Here is a 21,125-nt window from a genome sequence, read left to right on the forward strand (position 1 = left end):
ACTCTGTTTAGTACAGGGAAGCCCTGGGGGGCCAAACAAAAGGGCATGTGACTCCACTGGACTGTAGGTAAAGAAATTAATCATACTTGCTAAGAGGAAGTTGGTTGTTCAGGTGTTAAGTCCTGTTCAACTCTTTGTGACCTCACGAACTGCAACACACCAGGCTTGAGAGAATTTACTTATTGAATAGACTTAATGGTTATTCCTGGCCACAAGATTGATTCAGTTCAGTTCAGTTCAGTTTCTCAGTCATGTCCGACTCTTTGTTACCCCATAAATCGCAGCACGCCAGGCTTCCCTGTTCATCACCAACTCCCAGAGTTCACCCAAACTCATGTGCATCGAGTCAGTGATGCCATCCAGCCATCTCATCCTTTGTTGTCCCCTTCTCCTCCTGCCCCCAATCTCTCCCAGCATCAGGCTCTTTTCCAATGAGTCAACTCTTCGCATGAGGTGGCCAAAGTATTGGAGTTTCGGCTTTAGCATCAGTCCTTCCAGTGAACATTCAGGACTGGTCTCCTTTAGGATGGACTGGTTGGATTTCCTTTGATTATGTTAAATAAACCCAGAATTTAAGAAACATGGTTCCATGGCTAAGTAACTTTCTGGAATAGAAAATAGTCTGTTTGGTGACCTGAGAACCTCAGTAGCGACCTCATTAGATCCTCATCTGTAACCATGGATCTGAGAATATATTAATTTGCAAGGAATTCCAGAAAAAAATAACAGACTGGGTGGCTTAAACAATAGAAATTTATTTTCTCACAGTTTTGACAGCTAAAAGTCCAAGATCATGGGTCAACGGGAAGGCTTTATTTTGAAGCTTCTCTTCTTGGCTTGCAGACGGCTGCCTTCTGCTGTGTCTTCACACGGTCGTCCCTTGGTCCTTGTTTTCCTAATCTGTTCTTATAAGGACACCAGTCCTATTGGATTAGGTCCCACACATATGACCTCTTTTTTGTCTTAATTACCTCTACAGGCTCTGTCTCCAAATACAGTCACAGTACTGGGGTTAGAACTTAAATATATGAATTTTAAAGAGACACAATTCAGCTTGTATTAAGGTAGAAAACTGATGGGCCCTAAGACTGGATAGCTGCTATTTGTCAAATGGAGTAAAATTGAATTTTTGTCCAAGGACAAAGCTAATGGCAGAAGCTGAGCTCTGCAGAAGTAAAGAGATAAGATGACCACTCTTGAGGTCAAGGAGAACTTCCCTGTCTGCACATGCACAGGAAGACTCCTTGGAGGTCAAAAAGGGAGGGGCTGCTACCCCATAATGAGTGGACATGCACCCACAGTCCTACATGGTGGGATCCATCTTAACAAAGAGTTGTGCACCCATCTTGGAGAGGGTCCTAGGACCAGTCAAGTGTGAAAAAAGAAACGAGAAAACTGGCCAAAGGTAAACAAAGACCTGGAAGAACTGTCCTATATAGTTGATTTCAAGCACTTCACTACTGCATGTGTCATGAGAGAGGAGGCCCATACCCTTTCTCTCTGGGTCTGTATCTCTGCCTGTGTGTGTGCTCATTTCCCTCCAACTCTTTGCAACCCCATGAGCTGTAGCCCTCCAGGCTCCTCTGAGCGTGGGATTTTTCAAAGAATACTGGAGTGGGTTGCCATTTCCTACTACAGGGGATCTTCCTGGCTCATGGATCGAACCCACATCTCTCTTGTGTCTCCTGCATTGGCAGGCAGATCCTTTACAGTTGGGCCACCTGGTTTTCCAGCTTCAGTCTTAAATAAATAAATTGTTTCTCTGAACGTTCTCTCACATGCTATGCTGTGTCTCTTATAATAAACTTTGTACCTGTTTTCACAGTTTTTGCCTCTTTTGAAGCATTCTCGCTTTCAAATGGGGGAAAGAGTCAGGGCCGCTGCTTCTGGCCTCTAACGCCCTGATGATCTGGTGGCTAGGAGTCCTGGTTTTCATCCAGACTACCCACGTTCAATTCCTAGGCAGGGAGCTAAGATCTCTCTTCAGGACCATTCACTGCTATCTCTCGAGATCAGTAACAGAGAGTATGTTGCCCATGCAGGAAGGAAGGGCCTGCAGTGTCAAGTGAGATTTCCAGGACCTCAGCTTTGTCTGAGAATATCTCTACGATCTGCATCTTTGACCTTATTAGTAAAGCTTAATGCTGGTAAGATATCTGATTCATGTGACTCTAATCATGGGTGTTAGCTTAAGCACTATCTGTACTGCTTATTTTTTAGACTGGGGTCACTATGAAATAATAGTACCTCCATCTATGGGTGTTTGCTAGAGTATTTTTTATACATTTATCTTTTACGTTTCTCAAAATCAAAATAGAAGAGGGCTGGGTTAGAAAATTTATGCTTGAACAAAGGGCTAGAGGGGACAAATAGGTGCTAATTACACCAGGAAGCCATTAGAGTGATGTGGCTCTCATGCCTTGGCATCCTCTGTAAGCAAGCTGAATCTAACCTGGTCTGAGAGTCCAGAAATCAAAGTAGGAAACAAATCCAAACAGTCAACTAGGCAATTATATCTAGTCAATGAGTAATTTCCTTGCCTCAACTTTTCTCTATTAAAGTCTCTCCCTAGTTCTTGGAGACTCCAAACTGCAAGGAGTGGAGCTATTTGTTCTTATTTTATTGTACTTTTTAAAATGCACTGAAATTAAAAACGCCAAACTATTGTAGAAATGGCAGGTGACAAATTAAAAATATTTTTAAACTTCTCAGATTTGTCTCTGATGAGCACCACCTGCTCATATGTGCTTTTTATATTCCATGATAGCACACAAGTTTTTTGTGGGTGGTGAATAATCATAACTGGCACATTGCCTGCCATGTCACTAAACGAAGGGTCCATTGTAGTTATTGCCAGAGGTGAGCTCGTGAGCCTAACCAGCTCAGGAAAGAAGAGTGCCTTCCTTCCGACAGTCATGAGACTACAGTCACTCCCTCGGTGTGAAAGGGAGGAAACTAAAAAAAATAAAATAAAATAAAATTAAAAAAAAAGGGAGGAAACTCAGGCTGCAAAAACACAGGATACTAACCCCAGATAGCTGAGAAACTAAAAACAACACTTTAACATTATTCTTAAATATTTATGTATTTTTCATGTTTTTCAAGGGCAGAGAGGTATAAACGGGTCCATAGAGCACAGCGGCTGGGAAAAACCATCCTGAAACATCCAGGACCAGCCATGGGCCCCACCCCCACCCCCATACCCCCAGGTCAACCCCTAGGGCACAATTTAGGATCCCCTAAAGTTTGCGATTTAGCAGCAACAGCAGCAGAGTTTTAAAATCTAAGCCACCTCAGGCCACTAACAGCCCAGATCCGGAGGCGGTCCGAAGACGCACTATTTCGCAGGCTCTGCGGCTGCGCGCAGACGCGTGGGGGCGGGGCCACGAGGGAGGGAGCGTGCGCCCAGGGCCTGGGCTGTAGAAACCGAAGTTCAGGCAGCTGCTGCTTCTTCGGTTTGGGAAGGAGACGCTGGGCCCATGGCGCTTAGGGGCATCACAGTCGTGGAACTCGCCGGCCTGGCCCCGGTTCCCTTCTGCGGTATGGTCCTGGCGGACTTCGGGGCGCAGGTGGTGCGTGTGGACCGACCCGCCGCCCGCAGCGGCCCGAGCCGGTTGGCCCGAGGCAAGCGCTCTCTGGTGGTGGACCTGAAGCAGCCGCGGGGAGCGGCGGTGCTGCGGCGCTTGTGCGCCCGGGCGGACGTGATGCTGGAACCTTTCCGCCCCGGTGAGCCTCCTGCCCCTACGCGGGGCCAGAGAGGGGACGGTCCCCGCAGAAGGGAGGTCGCCGCGCCCGACCGCTTGGGGCTGCACCCCGCATACCTTTGCCCTGTTGCCACCCGAACCCTTTCCGTCCCTACTTTCTAGACCTTGCTGTTGCATTTGATGTTGCTGATCGTTCGCCCCCTGAGACGATCTTCCACTCTTGGAGTCCGAGATAATGCTGTTGTCCTCACTTTTCTTATACCTCTCTCTGACTCCTTCCCAAGTTCCCCCCTTTTTTTAGTTACTCTTTTGTGTTTGCGTTTCTTAATTACGTGAAGGTCATGAACCCTATGAGAAACAAACGAAAGCCGTAGATTCTTTCCCTGGAAAACTGCGTGTAGGTTCATAGTCAAACTTTGCTAAATTTTGGAGCTTGGTGTACCGGGGTAAATCCAGGCGAACACCTGCTGCCTTAAATGCTGGTGTTCAGGTTCCAGCTTCTGCTCAATTTCCTTTACACTCTGTTTCTTGCAACCCTTATCCATTTCTCTTGTTTTTATTTTTTATAGGCAGGTGATGGCCAAGTCTATAACTGTGCCCCCTTCTTTTAGAGCCACAGACTTCCAGAATAGGCAAGTTCTGCCCACTTCTATCTGACCGTCTCCTGGGCACTGCAGCTTCCACATATTCCAAACTGAGCCCCACGTCTTCCCTACTAAAATGTCCTCTCCTCTTTCTGTATCATTTCAGTGAATAGAACCAATGTCCACCCAGTTGCCTGAATGAAAAACTCCTACCTTTGTCTAGGCTCCCAAATCTTCCTTTTCCACCACCAGCTTTCAATTATCATCAGTCCCATCATTCTTCCTCCTTTCTGTGACTTCTGGATTCTTTGCACGCCTGCTGCAGCTTCATTGATAACAGTTGTAACAGCCTTTTAAAGCTGATGTTTGGGTCTAGCACCACTTTGATCTTTCCTCAGACACCTGCTCTTGCTCAAGTACAAATCCCATTTGGTATATAGCTGGAAGTCAGTAAATGGAGAATGAATCAGCTATGTCGGGCACCAGGTGTATTTAAATGTGTGAGTGAATCCACCCTCAGATCTGAGATTACAACAATAATAATTTAGTAATCAGGATTGTATTATAATTTAATAATACACAACTTGAAATTGAAGGAGGCTCCACATGGGTAAATCATTTGTCTTAGTATTAGGGGAGAGGTGGAGCTGTGAATACAGATATAGCTGCAGGGGGTGTTGGGGTGGATTGAGGCTGATGTCTTTCTAGTTAGAGAAATAGAGTTTAATTGAAGTATGGTTGATTTACAATGTTGTGTTAATTACTGCTGTACAGCAGAGCCACTGAGTTACATATATATTCTTTTTCATATTTTCCATTTATCACAGGTTTATCACAGGATATTGAATAGAGCTTCCTATGCTATATAGTAGAACCTTATTGTTTATCCATTCTGTATATACTTGTTTGCGTCTGCTAATCCCAAGCTCCCAATTCATCCCTCTCCTATCCTTCACCCTTGGTAACCACCAGTCTAGGAATAGAATCCTTTTGTAACTTATCATAGCTTTGTGGAGACAAAGTCAGTGAGTTTTATTATCTAATTTTATATCTTTAACCCCAGGACTCTTTAGGTTCCCTGGCTTTAGCAGAATAAATATTGATTGACCCTTGAACAAACCAGGGCTAATCTGTACTTTAGTTACAGTGGTCCTCCACAGTTCCTCGGCATCCATCAACCACAGACTGTGTAATACTGTAGTATTTACTTTTGAAAAACTGCATGTCAGTGGACCCAAACAGTTCAAACTCACCTTGTTCAAGGGTCAGCTGTACTCACTGATAACTTAAGAGCGATTAAATGCTGCTGTTGCTAACCCTTCTTCCACCAGATATTTATACTGAGCCTTTTTGTAGAGGAACTGCTGGGCATGTTAGAGGCTGTGGAAACAGATGAGGCATGAATCCTGCCAGAGGAGCATCTGAGCTGTTTGGGAAGCTGGAATATATACATGCATAAGTATAGCAGGCACCCATGCAGGCATAGACATAAAAGAGGTCCTGAAAGGAAAAGCAGCTTCCAAAAGTGAATTTTTGATCAATTAAAGACCCAGAGTAACTTCCAAAAGAACAGACCATTTCTAATAAATTACTTAGGAGCAAACTGGGGAAACTCTGAAGGGGCTGACTGAAGGGATGGAATGTCCACTCTGAAGATGCTTGGGTATGCCTGCAGGGATGTAGGGCAGTGCTGAAGGGAAATAGCATTCTTGGGGTGGGGGGATCTGCCACACATTCCAGAAATGGGGGCTTCACTGTCTGGGTTCTTAATTACTGGCAATACGTTCATTATAAACTCACAACAAATGTTACCAGTTTTCCTTGCAAAAAAGTGCTGTTTTATATTTGCCACAAAGAAGGGATTATACCCATCTTCAATTCATGCTGTCCTTAAAAAATAAATGTAACTTTTCTCTTAAGGGGTAATGGAAAAACTCCAGCTCGGTCCCGAGATTCTGCAGAAGGAGAACCCAAGGCTTATCTATGCCAGGTTGAGTGGATTCGGCCAGTCAGGAAGGTTCTCCAAGATGGCTGGACATGACATCAACTATTTGGCTTTGTCAGGTATGTTGGGAAAAAAAGCAATTTCTCTACACTCTTTTTTTTCCCCCCAGTCAAGATCTACAGTTACACATTAGAATTTTTTAAAGGCGAAGTTTGGAATATTTATTGGAATTAATAAAGAGCGTGTACTTTAAAAAAGATTGGTTTGTCTTGGAACAGTCATTGTCAGCCTCCCTCTGATGATTCGATCGTAAGGAATCTGCCTGCAATGCAGGAGACATGGGTTTGATCCCTGGGTTTGGAATATCCCTTGGAGGAGGGCATGGCCACCCACTCCAGTATTCTTGCCTGGAGAATACATGGACAGAGGAGCCTGGCAGTCTACAGTCCCTGGGGTCGCAAAGAGTCGAGCAACTAACACTTTCACTTTCCCCTGCCTTAACACACAGGGAGGGGTAATACACTCACTAGTAACATTTACTATGTTTGTGGAGTGAATTCTCCAACAAGCCCCTGCTAGGAAGTAGGAGACTTATTGGTAGTAGAAATGGTTGTACTGTAGTTTGCAAAGATACATTAATAGTTTCAATCTGGTACCCCCTTACTTTATTGTGAATTGTCGACTGAGTCATGATTTTAGAAATTCTATGAATACTAGAAAAAGCCCATGGTTTTCGCCTGTACAAACATATCTTGAAAGTGTTAACCACTCAGTCATGTCCAACTCTTCCTGACTCCATGGACTGTATCCCACCAGGCTCCTCTGTCCATGGACTTCTCCAGGTGAGAATACTGGAGTGGGTTGCCATTCCCTTCTCCAGGGGATCTTCCTGACTTAGGGATAGAATCTGAGTCTCCTGCATGGCAGGCAGGTTCTTTACCCTCTGAGCTACCAGGGAAGCTCTTCAGTTCAGTTCAGTTCAGTCGCCCAGTCCTGTCTGACTCTGTGACCCCATGAATCGCAGCACGCCAGGCCTCCCTGTCCATCACCAACTCCCGGAGTTCACTCAAACTCATGTCCATCGAGTCGGTGATGCATACAACCATCTCATCCTCTGTGGTCCCCTTCTCCTCCTGCCCCGAATCCCTCCCAGCATCAGGGTCTTTTCCAGTGAGTCAACTCTTCGCATGAGGTGGCCAAAGTATTGGAGTTTCAGCTTCAGCATCAGTCCTTCCAATGAACACCCAGGACTCATCTTTAGGATGGACTGGTTGGATCTCCTTGCACTCCCAGGGACTCTCAAGAGTCTTCTCCAACACCACAGTTCAAAACCATCAATTCTTCAGCACTCAGCTTTCTTCACAGTCCAACTCACATCCATACGTGACCACTGGAAAAACCATAGTTTTGACTAGATGGACCTTTGTTGGCAAAGTAATGTCTCTGCTTTTCAATATGCTATCTAGGTTGGTCATAACTTTCCTTCCAAGGAGTAAGCATCTTTTAATTTCATGGCTGCAGTCACCATCTGCAGTGATTTTGGAGTCCCCCAAAATAAAGTCTGACACTGTTTCCACTGTTTCCCCATCTATTTGCCATGAAGTGATGGGACCAGATGCCATGAACTTAGTTTTCAAAATGTTGAGCTTTAAGCCAACTTTTTCACTCTTCTCTTTCACTTTCATAAAGAAGCTTTTTAGTTCCTTTTAACTTTCTTCCGTAAGTGTGAAGTCATCTACATATCTGAAGTTATTGATATTTCTCCCAGCAATCTTGATTCCAGCTTGTGCTTCTTCCAGCCCATTTCTCATGATGTACTCGCATATAAGTTAAGCAACCCACTCCAGTGTTCTTGCCTGGAGAATCCCAGGGACGGGGGAGCCTGGTGGGCTTCCGTCTATGGGGTCGCACAGAGTTGGGCACGACTGAAGTGACTTAGCAGCAAGCAGGGTGACAATATACAGCCTTGATGTACTCCTTTTCCTATTTGGAACCAGTCTGTTGTTCCATGTCCAGTTCTAACTGTTGCTTCCTGACCTATATACCGGTTTCTCAAGAGGCAGGTCAGGTGGTCTGGTATTCTCATCTCTTTCAGAATTTCCCACAGTTTCTTGTGATCTACACAGTCAAAGGCTTTGGCATAGTCAATAAAGCAGAAATAGATGTTTTTCTGGAACTCTCTTGCTTTTTCCATGATCCAGCAGATGTTGGCAATTTGATCTCTGGTTCCTCTGCCTTTTCTAAAACCAGCTTGAACATCTGGAAGTTCATAGTTCATGTATTGCTGAAGCCTGGCTTGGAGAATTTTGAGCATTACTTTACTAGCGTGTGAGATGAGTGCAATTGTGCGGTAGTTTGAGCATTCTTTGGCATTATCTTTCTTTGGGATTGGAATGAAAACTGCCCTTTTCCAGTCCTGTGGCCACTGCTGAGTTTTCCAAATCTGCTGCCCATTGAGTGCAGCACTTTCACAGCACCATCTTTCAGGATTTGAAATAGCTCAACTGGAATTCCATCACCTCCACCAGCTTTGTTCGTAGTGATGCTTCCTAAGGCCCACTTGACTTCACATTCCAGGATGTCTGGCTCTAGGTGAGTGATCACACCATCGTGATTATCTGGGTCATGAAGATCTTTTTTGTACAGTTCTTCTGTGTATTCTTGCCACCTCTTCTTAATATGTTCTGCTTCTGTTAAGTCCATACCATTTCTGTCCTTTATTGAGCCCATCTTTGAATTAAATGTTCCCTTGGTATCTCTAATTTTCTTGAAGAGATCTCTAGTCTTTCCCATTCTATTGTTTTTCTCTATTTCTTTGCACTGATCGCTGAGGAAGGGTTTCTTGTCTCTCCTTGCTCTTTTTTGGAACTCTGCATTCAAATGGGTATATCTTTCCTTTTCTCCTTTGCTTTTCGCTTCTCTTCTTTTCATACGTATTTGTAAGGCCTCCTCAGACAGCCATTTTGCTTTTTGCATTTCTTTTCCATGGGGATGGTCTTGATCCCTGTCTACTGTACAATGTCACGAACCTCTGTCCATAGTTCATCAGGCACTCTATCAGATCTAGTCCCTTAAATGTATTTCTCACTTCCACTGTAGAATCATAAGGGATTTGATTTAGGTCATACCTGAATGGTCTAGTGGTTTTCCCTACTTTCTTCAACTTAAGTCTGAATTTGGCAATAAGGAGGTCTTAGAATGACCTAATTCTAGATCTCTAAGAACCGTATTGCCGAGTAAAAGAAGTCTCAAATATTCTGTGTGTACACATTTAAAGGTTGAGGAAAAGAGTGAGTGGAGAATTGATTTTTCACATCTATTTAAAAATGCAATTCCTTTTCTTTTTCTTGTGTTTATTTTCTTGCATCTCTTTCTAATAAGAATGGAAGTGCCTTATACCATTGTTAAGTCATAAACTAAGTGGATAACAACCTTCCCCCCCACACACACAACTCAGTGAATAAAAACTTAGCCATAGAATTCTGAAAATGTTAGTAGGAATAAAGTTTTAAAGAAAATAAAGACATTAAAAAAAAAAACAAGGAAAGGAAAACCATCTTATAAATATAACGAACAAGTTTAGGTTTAGAAAGGGATTAGATATTAATTTTTACTTACAACTAGTAGCTAGAGAGATTGGTTTCCCTTCTAAGATGTTCACGTATTTATTTAAAGTATACATTAAATGGGCTTTTTAACCCATTTACCACTGGATGGCTCATTGGTAAAGAATCTGCCTGCTAATGCAGGAGACACATCTGGGAAGATCCCACATGCCATGGAGCAACTAAGCCTGTAAAGTACAGGCTTACTGTTGAGCCTGTTGTTCGAGAGCCCCAGAGCTGCAATGACTGAGCCCACGTGCCACAGCTACTGAAGCCTGTGTGTCCTGGGGCCTGTGCTCTGCAACAGGAGAAGCCACTGCAATGAGAAGCCCATGCACTGCAATTAGAGAGTAGCCTCCACTCAATACAACCAGAGAGAGCAACGAAGATCCAGCACAGTCAAAAATAAATAAATAAAAATTTTAAATGCACATTAAATTTACCCTTTATGGTCCTCCTTTTTTTTTTTTTCCCCATGGTATAGGTGTTTTATCAAGAATTGGCAGAAGTGGTGAGAATCCATATGCCCCGTTGAATCTCCTGGCTGACTTTGGTGGTGGTGGCCTCATGTGCGCAATGGGCATCATTATGGCGTTGTTTGAACGCACACGCTCTGGCAAAGGTCAGGTCATTGACGCAAGCATGGTAAGTGTTAACTGGGGAAAATGATAAGCCTAGCGTTTGTTCCTAAGGTTGATACATGGCTGCCTCAAATCCTCTTTTGAACAAGACAGGAGATAAATTGAGATTTGAAATTTGAATCCAAGTTACCAAAGATAGCCTTCTCTTTAAAATAGCTTCATATGTTTGACATGTGTCAGAATGTCATATTTTGACCATCTGTTTGTGGAGTCAACTTTCTAAACTGTTCATGACTCACTTGATTACTACGTTGTGTTTCGGTGATTTTCCCCATCTTATGTCTTGTGCTTTGAATGTGATTTTTAAGAGATCTTCATTCAAAACTGGGCCCAGGAAGTCTCCTTTAGCAGGAAGAGGAGATTCTTGATGATGCTCAAGTAAAATGGACCAGTTTAGACCTTCCTGCTGCACTATGTAGCGAAGATTTGAATGTCAGGCTGCTTCAGTGTCGTCACTCTCACACACGGAGCACTTGCTTCATGTTCTCTTAGGCACTTCTCCTATGTGATTTCTCCTAATCCCCAAAACAACAATTTCACTTGGAATACATTGTTTGTTTGTTTCCAGTTCTACCTGTTTATTGCTACCAACCCATCTCCCTCCAGACCCCTCACACATGGGCACTCAGTTGTGTGACCCCCATGGACTGCAGTCCATGAGGCTTTTTTATCCATGGACTTTCCAGGCAAGAATACTGGAGTGGGTTGCCATTCCCCTCTCCTGGGATACATTGTTACTGAACCCAGTTAGACCTGTAACAGGGATTCCCTCATGGCTCAGCAGGTAAAGAATTCACCTACAGTGCAGGAAATATAGGAGATGTGAGTTTGATTCCTGGGTCAGGAAGATCCCCTGGAGGAGGAAATGGCAACTCACTCCAGTATTCTTGTCTGAAAAATCCCATGGCCAGAGGACCCTGGTGGGCTATAGTCCATGGGGTCGCAAAGAGTAGGACATGAGTGAGCAACAGACCCATAAAACTGTTAGGACATCTTTTTTCAACACACTCATCAGCGCATTCAGAACTTTGCCTGAGTTCTCACAGCTAGTTGATGAGAGCCGTCTAGTGCCACTATACAGGTTACATTTGGACCTATCTTTGCTGGTAGGCTGGAGAGTGGATTTGATGAAGACAAGACTGAGAGATAAAGGCAAGTACTAAAATGGTCAATGATAGACTAGGTCTGGATTTAAGGATTCACATTTGGCAGTGGAGGGAGAGGAAGGAATCAAGGATCACGCCCTGATCTCTGACTTAGAAGACCCAGTGGATGGTGGCTCTGGTACCCTGGGGAGAACCACTGAAGGAGGAGGCTGATTGGAGGGGACATATATCTTATTCTTTTAGACGAATAGTTTCCAAATGACTTTAGCAGCAGAATCTGTGACCTAGGCCTGCCCATGATGACCTGGAGTCATCTCTTCATCAGATTGTTCCCTTAGAAACTGTAGAGTTAGGGCTTCCCAGGGGGCACTAGTGGTAAAGAACCCACCTGCCAATACAGGAGATGCCTGAGACTTGGGTTCAATCCCTGGGTTGCAAAGATCCCCCTGGGGGAGGGCATGGCACTACACTCCAGTATGCTTGCCTAGAGAATCCTCATGGACAAAGGAGCCTGGTGGGCTATAATCCATTGGGTCACAAAGAGTCTGGATGTCAGACAGGACTGAAGCAACTCAGCATGCACGCACATGGCATGTGGGGTCTGTTTTACTGTGTTTACTCCTGACCTAAGGGAGCGCTTCTGACCTGGGGGACTGCGTGTTGGCATTCAGGCCGTTGGCCTATGTGATGAGAATAATATAAAAAGTTGGGAAACTGAGGCTGCAGTTTCCCTGCCTCAAGGGCTGTCATCTGTGGCAGCACATGCTGCATTTGGATGAGGGGGAAGAGATGTATGTGCTCGGTAGCCTGTTGATGAGATAAGGATTATAATTGCTGTGTCTTGTCCTGTGTCCTTCTATGGCGCCAAGTAAAGGTGGAGTTAGATTAGAGCCTGTTTGTATCCTGAGTGAGCCAAAATAGACCCATAACACTGTCAGGACATCTTTTTTCAATAGTCTCATCAGTACATCCAGTGTATGCTGCTAAGTCGCTTCAGTTGTGTCCAACTCTGTGTGATCCCGTAGACGGCAGCCCACCAGGCTCCCCCGTCCCTGGGATTCTCCAGGCAAGAACACTGGAGTGGGTTGCCATTTCCTTCTCCAATGCAGGAAAGTGAAAAGTGAAAGTGAAGTCGCTCAGTCATGTCCAACTCTTCGAGACCCCCATGGACTGTAGCCTACCAGGCAGATCCATGGATTCAAGTGTTCATGAGCTTCCTCAAGCTAAAAGGGAAAACTGAGACGTATCTAAAGATGGGCTTCCCAACTGGCACAGTGGTAAAGAATCCACCTGCAGACCCTGGAGACAAGGGTCCGGTCCCTGGGTTGGGAAGATCCCCTGGAGGAGGAATTGGCAACCCACTGCAGTCTTCTTGCCTGTTAAATTTTGTGTTTGTTTCGTAGCCAGAATCCATGAGAAATCGCATGCTCACGGTTGGGGCCTTTCTATTAATAACCTCAGAGATGAGGATGCTTTGCTGGCCTTCTTCCTGGAGTGCCAGAAGGACAGGGAAGTGTTCTTTAGTTAGCTCAGTGCGTCTAGTCTCATGACAATCATACCGGAGATGTGAATCCTTTTTATTTCAGGACTAGTGGGAAGCTGGCATTCCCAAACTAGTTTGTCTGTACTCAGCAAACCTTTATCACCTGCCAGCCACATTGTTATGTTTATTCTGTAACTTTCTAGTGATAATTAAAGTTAAAATATGTTAAATATTCAAATTTGTTTTTCTTGCGCTTGGTATCAAAACTAGAATCAACTAAATATAACTGTCATTCAATTTACCTTTAAAATGTGATCTGCTTCATGTGTTTGTGTGTATGTGTTTATAAGTACTGAGATCAGATGATAGATTTTTCAAAAACCTTTTTCTTTATTTCAGCTTTTTTATCCTGACCATTTTTAACATATATAAAAGTAAAGAGAATATATAATTAGCTTCCTAATGGTGAAGTAAGCTTACTAGTGAAGCTAGCCTCACTTAGCTTCAGAAATTGTCAACATTCTGCCAGTCTTATTTGAAAAGAAGAGCAGAAGTAGTTCCTCGAAGTCTTTTCTGAACAATATTCCCTGATCTGAATAGTGCAGGAGCTCTATCATAAACCTGTCCTCACTCACTTTCTCTAAATATTCAAAGAAGTTGTATAATTAGGTATAATCTTTCTATATTCTAAGATAAACATTTTTATACAAACATTTTTTTAAAACCCAAGTAGGAATCAGTCATAATTTGTATAGTTGCATTACCTGGATTCACGTTGTATTCTGTTTCTTCAAAGGTGGAAGGAACAGCATATCTAAGTTCTTTTATGTGGAAAACCCAAGAAACAGGATTGTGGGAGCAGCCCCGTGGACAGAACATGTTAGATGGTGGAGCTCCTTTCTATACAACCTACCGGACAGCCGACGGGGGGTTCATGGCTGTCGGAGCAATAGAGCCCCAGTTCTATGAGCTGTTGATCAAGGGTGAGTAACTTTTCAGGAACCTCTTTTCTGTGGATGTTTTCCAGCCTCTATTTTGGGGTCTTTTGAAGTTCATGATGTCTTTTATTATATGTATATACCCACTTTATAATTAGCCTAATGATGGTCATCATTATATTGTGAGGCACTTCCCCCATCTTTTAAATTGACAAGTAATTTTATAAAAAAGGTCTATAAATAGCTCAGATTAAAAAGATCATAATCCTTTTTGTGGGCGTTCAGTGTTTTTATTACCTTTCATACTCAGTGCTGTGCTAAGTCTCTTCAGTTGTGTCCAACTCTGTGCGACGCTATGGACCATAGCCCGCCAGGCTCCTCTGTCTCTGGGATTCTCCAGGCAAGAATACTGGAGTGGGTTCATGCCCTTCTGCAGGGGCCCTCCCAACCCAGGGATGGAACTCAGCTCTTCTGTCCCCTGCACTGGCAGGCAGGTTCTCCACCACTGGTGCCGCCTGGGGAGCCATACTCAGTGGTGCTGGATATTTATCCTGCCCGTTGCACGGCCACAGTCTGTTCTTGCCTGGAAATGATCTGCTGGTTCTACCAGTTTTTATTCCTTGATGGATAGGTGTCCCTCCTGGTACTTAGTAATGGGGTCACCAGAGCACAGAGAGACTTTGGCAAGTGAGAGTTTGTTGGGATATGTCACCGTCACCTGATGCTTCTGCGGTTCACCTTTCTTGCAGATTCTTGTCTTACTGATATGTTGCCACAGGTTAGCAGAAAAATTTGGGATCCCTTCTGCCCTGACTGATAATTGGACTGAAGTTATCTTGTCCCTGTGAAATGTGAATCTAAAGTTCACTTCACAGATTATTTCGTTTCTAAGAAGTTTTAGAATATATGCTGAAGCGGTGTGACAAGCACATGTGTTGCAGCACATTTATCTTCCAGCTTTAAGTTTGGAGTTTTATGTCTGATAGCTTTTCAGATGCAAAATGCTACTCAGAGTAGTCTGTATGTTGCTGGAATGATGGTTTTTGTAAGCATCAGAATGCTTTCTGTGATCAACTATATTACCTTCCCTAACTTAACTGTAAGTTAGAAGAACGATAGAACAGAGAGGTGTGGACAAACTCCCACATCGGTAATGATTTTTTTGAGTTAGTGTTAATTTATTATTTCACCATACATTTTGAGATCTTTGAGACCATAGCTTTATTTAGCTCTCAGTGTCTGAGCATAAATACACAAGGTTTTTGTAAGGCTCAGACTCCTCTGTGCTATGTTTCTAATGCTTCCAGGGCAAAGAAATCTGAAAATACTGAGACTCTCATGACATAAGATTCTTGTAGTAAAGGCAATAGAGAATTTTTTAAAGTTGCTTTAAGATTTCAAAATATTATTAAAAGAAAGCCAGGAAATAAGTGTTGGTGAGGATGTGGAGAGATTGGAACCCCATGCATTACTGGTAAGAATGTAAAATTATACAGCCATTGTGGAAAATGATATGGTGACTCCTCAAAAAATTAAACATAGAATTACCATATGATCCAGCAATTCCACTTCTGGTTATATATCCAAAAGAATTAAAAGTGGGAACTTAAACAGATATTTGAACAGGGACTGGGGGAAGCAGAGAATAGAGTGTTAGTGTTTAATGGGTAAAAGTGTTAGTTGCTCAGTTGTGTCCAACTCTTTGCAACCCCATGGACTGTAGCCCTCCAGGCTCCTCTGTCCATGAAATTCTTCATGCAAGAATATTGGAGTGGGTTGCCATTCCCTTCTCCAGGGGATCTTCCCAACCCAGGAATTGAACCTGGGTCTCCTGCATTGCAGGCAGATTTTTTACCATCTGAGCCACCAGGGAACCTGGTACAGTTTCAATTTGGAAAGATAAAAAGTTCTGGAGATGAATGGTGGTAATGGTTCCAGAACAATATGAATGTACTTAATAACATAGTACTATATTCTTGCTGCTGCTAAGTCGCTTCAGTCGTATCCGACTCTGTGCGACCCCATAGATGGCAGCCCACCAGGCTCCCCGTCCCTGGGATTCTCCAGGCAAGAACACTGGAGTGGGTTGCCATTTCCTTCTCCAATGCATGCAAGTGAAAAGTGAAAGCGAAGTCGCTCAGTCGTGTCAGACTCCTAGCAACCCCATGGACTGCAGCCTACCAGGCCCCTCCGTCCATGGGGGGACTCCAGGCAAGAGTACTGGAGTGGGTTGCCATTGCCTTCTCCAGTGGCTAAAATGGTCAATTTTATATTTTGTATATTTTACCACAATTTTAAAAAATGAAAAAATTCAAAATAATGTATTTTTTATGAAAAAAGTGTAAACAATACAGAATTTATAAGGTAAGAGGTAAAAATTATCCCTTGTCCTTCTACTTTAGGAAAGTTTGGAATGTGGCCTTTAAGAATTTTCCCTGTACACATACAGACACGATTAAATTTTTTAATAATCTATATAATATAAATATATTATAATTTGTATAATATAAATATATGTATATTATATAATTTTTATAATATATATAATTATATACATTATATTATATATTTATATAATGTGTAAAATACATAACCACATGTTTATAATTAATACTTTTTTAATTGAAAAATATAGCAAAGACATCATTTTTTGTCAATACCGAATATCTTCAGCCTCACCCTTTTAAATAGCAGCCATGTTGACACAGCTGGTGTGTCAGAGTCAGGGGTAGAAGTGTTCTGATTTCTAGAAAGAGTCGGACACAACTGAGCGACTGAACTGAACTGAACTGATTCCGGTGTACAGACCTGTGCACCTTAACAAACCCGTGTAACCTTAAGTTTAGTGTTTGTTGGAGAACTGTTGGCTGCACTTCTAGTTGATGATTCTGATCACATTCTGATTAAAAAAAAAAAAGAAAACTTTATAAAAGCATGCATATATGTTTCCAGCAGTTAGCCGTGGTCTACTTAAGCGCTTTGGCTAACTGCTCATTTTATATGCTTCTTAATCACAGAGTTTGGGACAATCAAGAAGAAGAAAGCAAAGTGAAAGACATCCTTAGAAATATTTCTTCATAGGTTACTGTGGTAAATCTGAAACTATGGCTTTATATCTTTCCTGGTTTTGAATGGGACAGGTGGCTACAGAGAACAATGTATTTGCACAGGTGTTTTTTCACAGCTGTTCAGAATTATGTGAGTTCTTATATCCTTACATCCCTAAAAACTCTACGAAGAGCCTATAGTATTCCTGTCTTCTTACCTCTGTAGGCACTTCTGCATCTTCAGAGCAGCTTACAATTATTGGTCATTGTTTTTCAACACTGTAGATAAGGAGAGGATGAAAAAAAATGAGAATTGCTCGATTAACTTGGCTAAACTTATGCAAAATATTATGCATAATTTAAATTTAGAAACCCTCTTATACAAGAGGGAATAAAAATGAATTACACCAAACCCCAAAGGCAAAGTTGCCCTTTGGGTATAATTTAATCAGCACTGGAGTTGGGGTGTATCTACAGGGGTGGGTGGGTTCCTGTAGTCAATAAAGGGAGCACAGATCAAGTCATGGACTGGAGAAGCCATCCTTCTTGTGATATTCCCTGGCAAATCCTCTCATCTTCTCTGTCCCTTGTGTTGAGGGGCCCTTCAGAACTCTTTGTACTTGAGAGAGAGAGTCTCTGTGTCCCTGTTGATTGGCTGGCTGATAACTTGCTGTCATGTTTGCTGTCGGAACAATTTGCATGTATCTTTGGGCTTCCCAGGTGACTCAGTGGTAAAGAATCCACCTGCCAATGCAGGAGACTCGGGTTTGATTCCTGGGTCAGGAAGATCCCCTGGAGAAGAAAATGACAACCCACTCCAGTGTTCTTGCCTGGGAAATCCCATGGACAGAGGAGCCTGGTGGGCTACAGGGGGTCACAAAAGAGTCAGACACAGCTTAGCGACTGAGCACACACATGGCAGATAATAACTTCATGACAAAGTCTCTTTTGGAAAAACTTCTCAGAGGGAAGAAGTTGATTTCTGGAAACTAGACAATTAAAAATAGACTGCTTTTGATGAAATGTAAATAATAAGATCTTGCAAAGACTTAGAAAGTCTGTTTTGAGTCCTGTTACGCTACTGCCTTCTCCAGCTTTGGCTCCAACTTCAAATTGAGTGAATTTCTTCTCTTGACTCATTTGAGAATTCTTATAAAATATCCCATTTGGGGCAAGTATGATGAGTTCAAAACTCATTTGCGCTGATTATATTTACTGCACCCAAAGCATGGTGATTTAAGAAATTCTGTTTTTCTCTCAGGACTTGGGCTAAAGTCTGATGAACTTCCCAATCAGTTAAGTATGAAGGATTGGCCAGAAATGAAGAAGAAATTTGCAGATATCTTTGCAAAGAAGACAAAGGCAGAGTGGTGTCAGATCTTTGACGGCACTGATGCATGCGTGACTCCTGTGCTGACTTTTGAAGAGGTTACCCATCATGGTCACAACAAAGATCGGGGCTCGTTTATTACTGATACAGAGCAGCGTGTGAGTCCCCGCCCTGCTCCTCTGCTGTCCAACACCCCAGCTCTCCCTTCGATTAAAAGGGATCCTTTTGTAGGAGAACACACTGAAGAGATTCTTAAAGAATTTGGGTTCAGCCAGAAAGAGATCAATCAGCTTAAGTTAGATAATATTATTGAAATTCATAAACTTAGAGTTAATCTCTAAGTTCCAAGCCCCACAGTGCAAACGAATGTGAATATTGCATTTACAGTATAATATAAAAAAATCGTGTGCATGGAAACTTGAAAAAACAGTATCACAGTGGTCTAATTATTCTAATCAGGAAACAAGACTGATTATACAGTAATGACGGAATTCTGAAAATGGTTATCATGGCTTTTGATTTGGGAATATTTTTAGTTTGCCTGTACTAAATTGTGGCAGTTTTTCTGCCTTTCAATTTACTTGATAGGTTATATTTGTCAATTTAAAATGCTTATATATTTATAAAATACTTGAAATGCATTAATATAATGCTTTTTATTAAATAAAGCTTTATTCCCCATAAAGTTTACTCCTGCTTTTAAGTTTGTGAAAAGCTTTCAAGAAAGTTCTTTCAGTAGCACTAAAATAGCCTTTTGTTGCTCATTGAAATATTTTAGGCTCTACTGTTAACCAGAATGAATGTCCTTAGGTGGAAAAGTCCGATCCTTTTAATTTGGTAAGGAAACCATTCAGCTGGTGTCTCTGAATTAAAATTGTAGAAAATGTCCTTGAGGTTTCCTTCAGATAACTGCCACCTCTCCATCTAGACCAGCTCCTGTATATAACTGCTTGTTATTAGCATCATCCACCTGTGTCTCTTTATCAATAAACTGTACCATCATCCATTTGAAAGTCTTACTAGACTTTCCCTCCTCTTACTAGTCTCCAGCTTCCACTCCCAGTATGTCTACCTCTGTCTCAATAGACCCCACAGTTTACCTATCACTTCATTTGGCCACTGTTCAAATGTCCCTTACAGAGAGTCCTTTCCTGATCCCTGTCGAAAATAGCAACTGCCTTATCACTCACTCTCCCGGAACCCTGTTTCATTTTCCTTCATACTGCCTATCACTACTGACATTGTATGGATTAACCCCTGCCTCATTCCTTCTTTGGAGAAGGCAATGGCACCCCACTCCAGTACTCTTTCCTGGAAAATCCCATATACAGAGAAGCCTGGAAGGCTGCAGACCATGGGGTCGCTGAGGGTTGGACACAACTGAGCGATTTCACTTTCACTTTTCACTTTCATGCCTTGGAGAAGGAAATGGCAACCCACTCCAGTGTTCTTGCCTGGAGAAGCCCAGGGACAGGGGAGCCTGGTGAGCTGCCATCTGTGGGGTTGCACAGAGTCGGACACGACTGAAGTGACTTAGCAGTAGCAGCAGCAGCATTCCTTCTTAATTAGGGCGTGTTAAAATGGAAACTTTATGAAGGACTTTGTAGGTTTCATTCATTGCTCAGTTCCTGGTTCCTGGAATAGTGCCTGGCCCATATTGGAAATTTTGTGAATATTTATTAAAGAGATGAATCTCAATAGTGAAGTGCTATCAGTTCCACTTTCAGAGCTCCCATCTCCTTCCCTATCCCCATCTTCCATTGCTTCTTTCATCGAGACTGTATCACTTCTTCCTTGGATTACTGTTCAACTTCCCTTCCCAGCTTTACACCCCTAGTATCATTGCCTTCAATTTCCACCCCCCAACCTTAGCAAGATCTGGAATCTCATTTCTACATAGCACAACATCCAAAAGAAGAGAGGGTCTCAGGAGCCCTCTGCAAACCTTATCTAGTGTTTCCTTTTGTTGTTCAGTCACTCGGTCATGTCCTACTCTTTGCCAACCCGTGGACTGCAAAACACCAGACTTCCCTGTCCTTTACCATCTCCTGGAGCTTGCTCAAACTCATGTCCATTCAGTCGGTGATGCCATCCAACCATCTCATTCTCTGTCATCCCCTTCTCCTCCTGCCTTCAATCTTTCCAAGCATCAGGGTCTTTTCATATGAGTCAGTTCTTCCCATCCGGTGACCAAAGTATTGGAGCTTCAGCATCAGTCCTTCCAATGAATATTCAGGACTAATTTCCTTTAGGATCAACTGGTTGGATCTCCTTGCCATCCAAGGGACTCTCAAGAGTCTTCTCCAATACCACAGTTCAAAAGCATCAATTCTTCAGCATTCAGCCTTCTTTACAGTCCACCTCTCACATCCATACAGGACTACTGGAAAAACCATAGCTTTGACTAGACGGACCATTGACAAAGTAATGTCTCTGGTTTTTAATATGCTGTCTAGGTTTGTCATAGCTTTTCTTCCAAGGAGCAAGCATGTCTCCTTGGGTCAAGTTAAGTCACAAGCCAGCCCTATACTGGTCTTTGGTGGAGAAGGTAGGATTATCCATAGATAAAACTAACCTGCTCCTGGAGCTCCCCTGGACTCAACTTCCTGGAAGCGTGTGGGTGTTTGAGGGAGGGGTGGATTCTGGAAGTTGGTCCAGATTCCACCAGGATAGAGGAGTAGAGAATTTATGTTAACATCTCTGACATGCAGTATCTCAATTGCTTTTTGCCAATCACAAGAG

At 42.8% G+C, this 21,125-nt stretch overlaps 1 protein-coding gene across 1 annotated transcript; it reads left to right on the forward strand.

Annotated features, from left to right (window-relative positions):
* The first annotated feature begins 3,365 nt into the window (after positions 1-3,365).
* Positions 3,366-19,068, forward strand: AMACR (alpha-methylacyl-CoA racemase). The gene is made up of 5 exons (XM_002696385.6): positions 3,366-3,726; positions 6,209-6,352; positions 10,323-10,483; positions 13,865-14,051; positions 18,315-19,068. Exons 1-5 carry the CDS (start codon positions 3,480-3,482, stop codon positions 18,722-18,724), a joined length of 1,149 nt encoding a protein of 382 aa, XP_002696431.2. The 5' UTR covers positions 3,366-3,479; the 3' UTR covers positions 18,725-19,068.
* Positions 19,069-21,125: the final 2,057 nt, after the last annotated feature.

This window comes from Bos taurus, chromosome 20 (genome assembly GCF_002263795.3).
Source record: "Bos taurus isolate L1 Dominette 01449 registration number 42190680 breed Hereford chromosome 20, ARS-UCD2.0, whole genome shotgun sequence".
NCBI lineage: Eukaryota > Metazoa > Chordata > Mammalia > Artiodactyla > Bovidae > Bos > Bos taurus.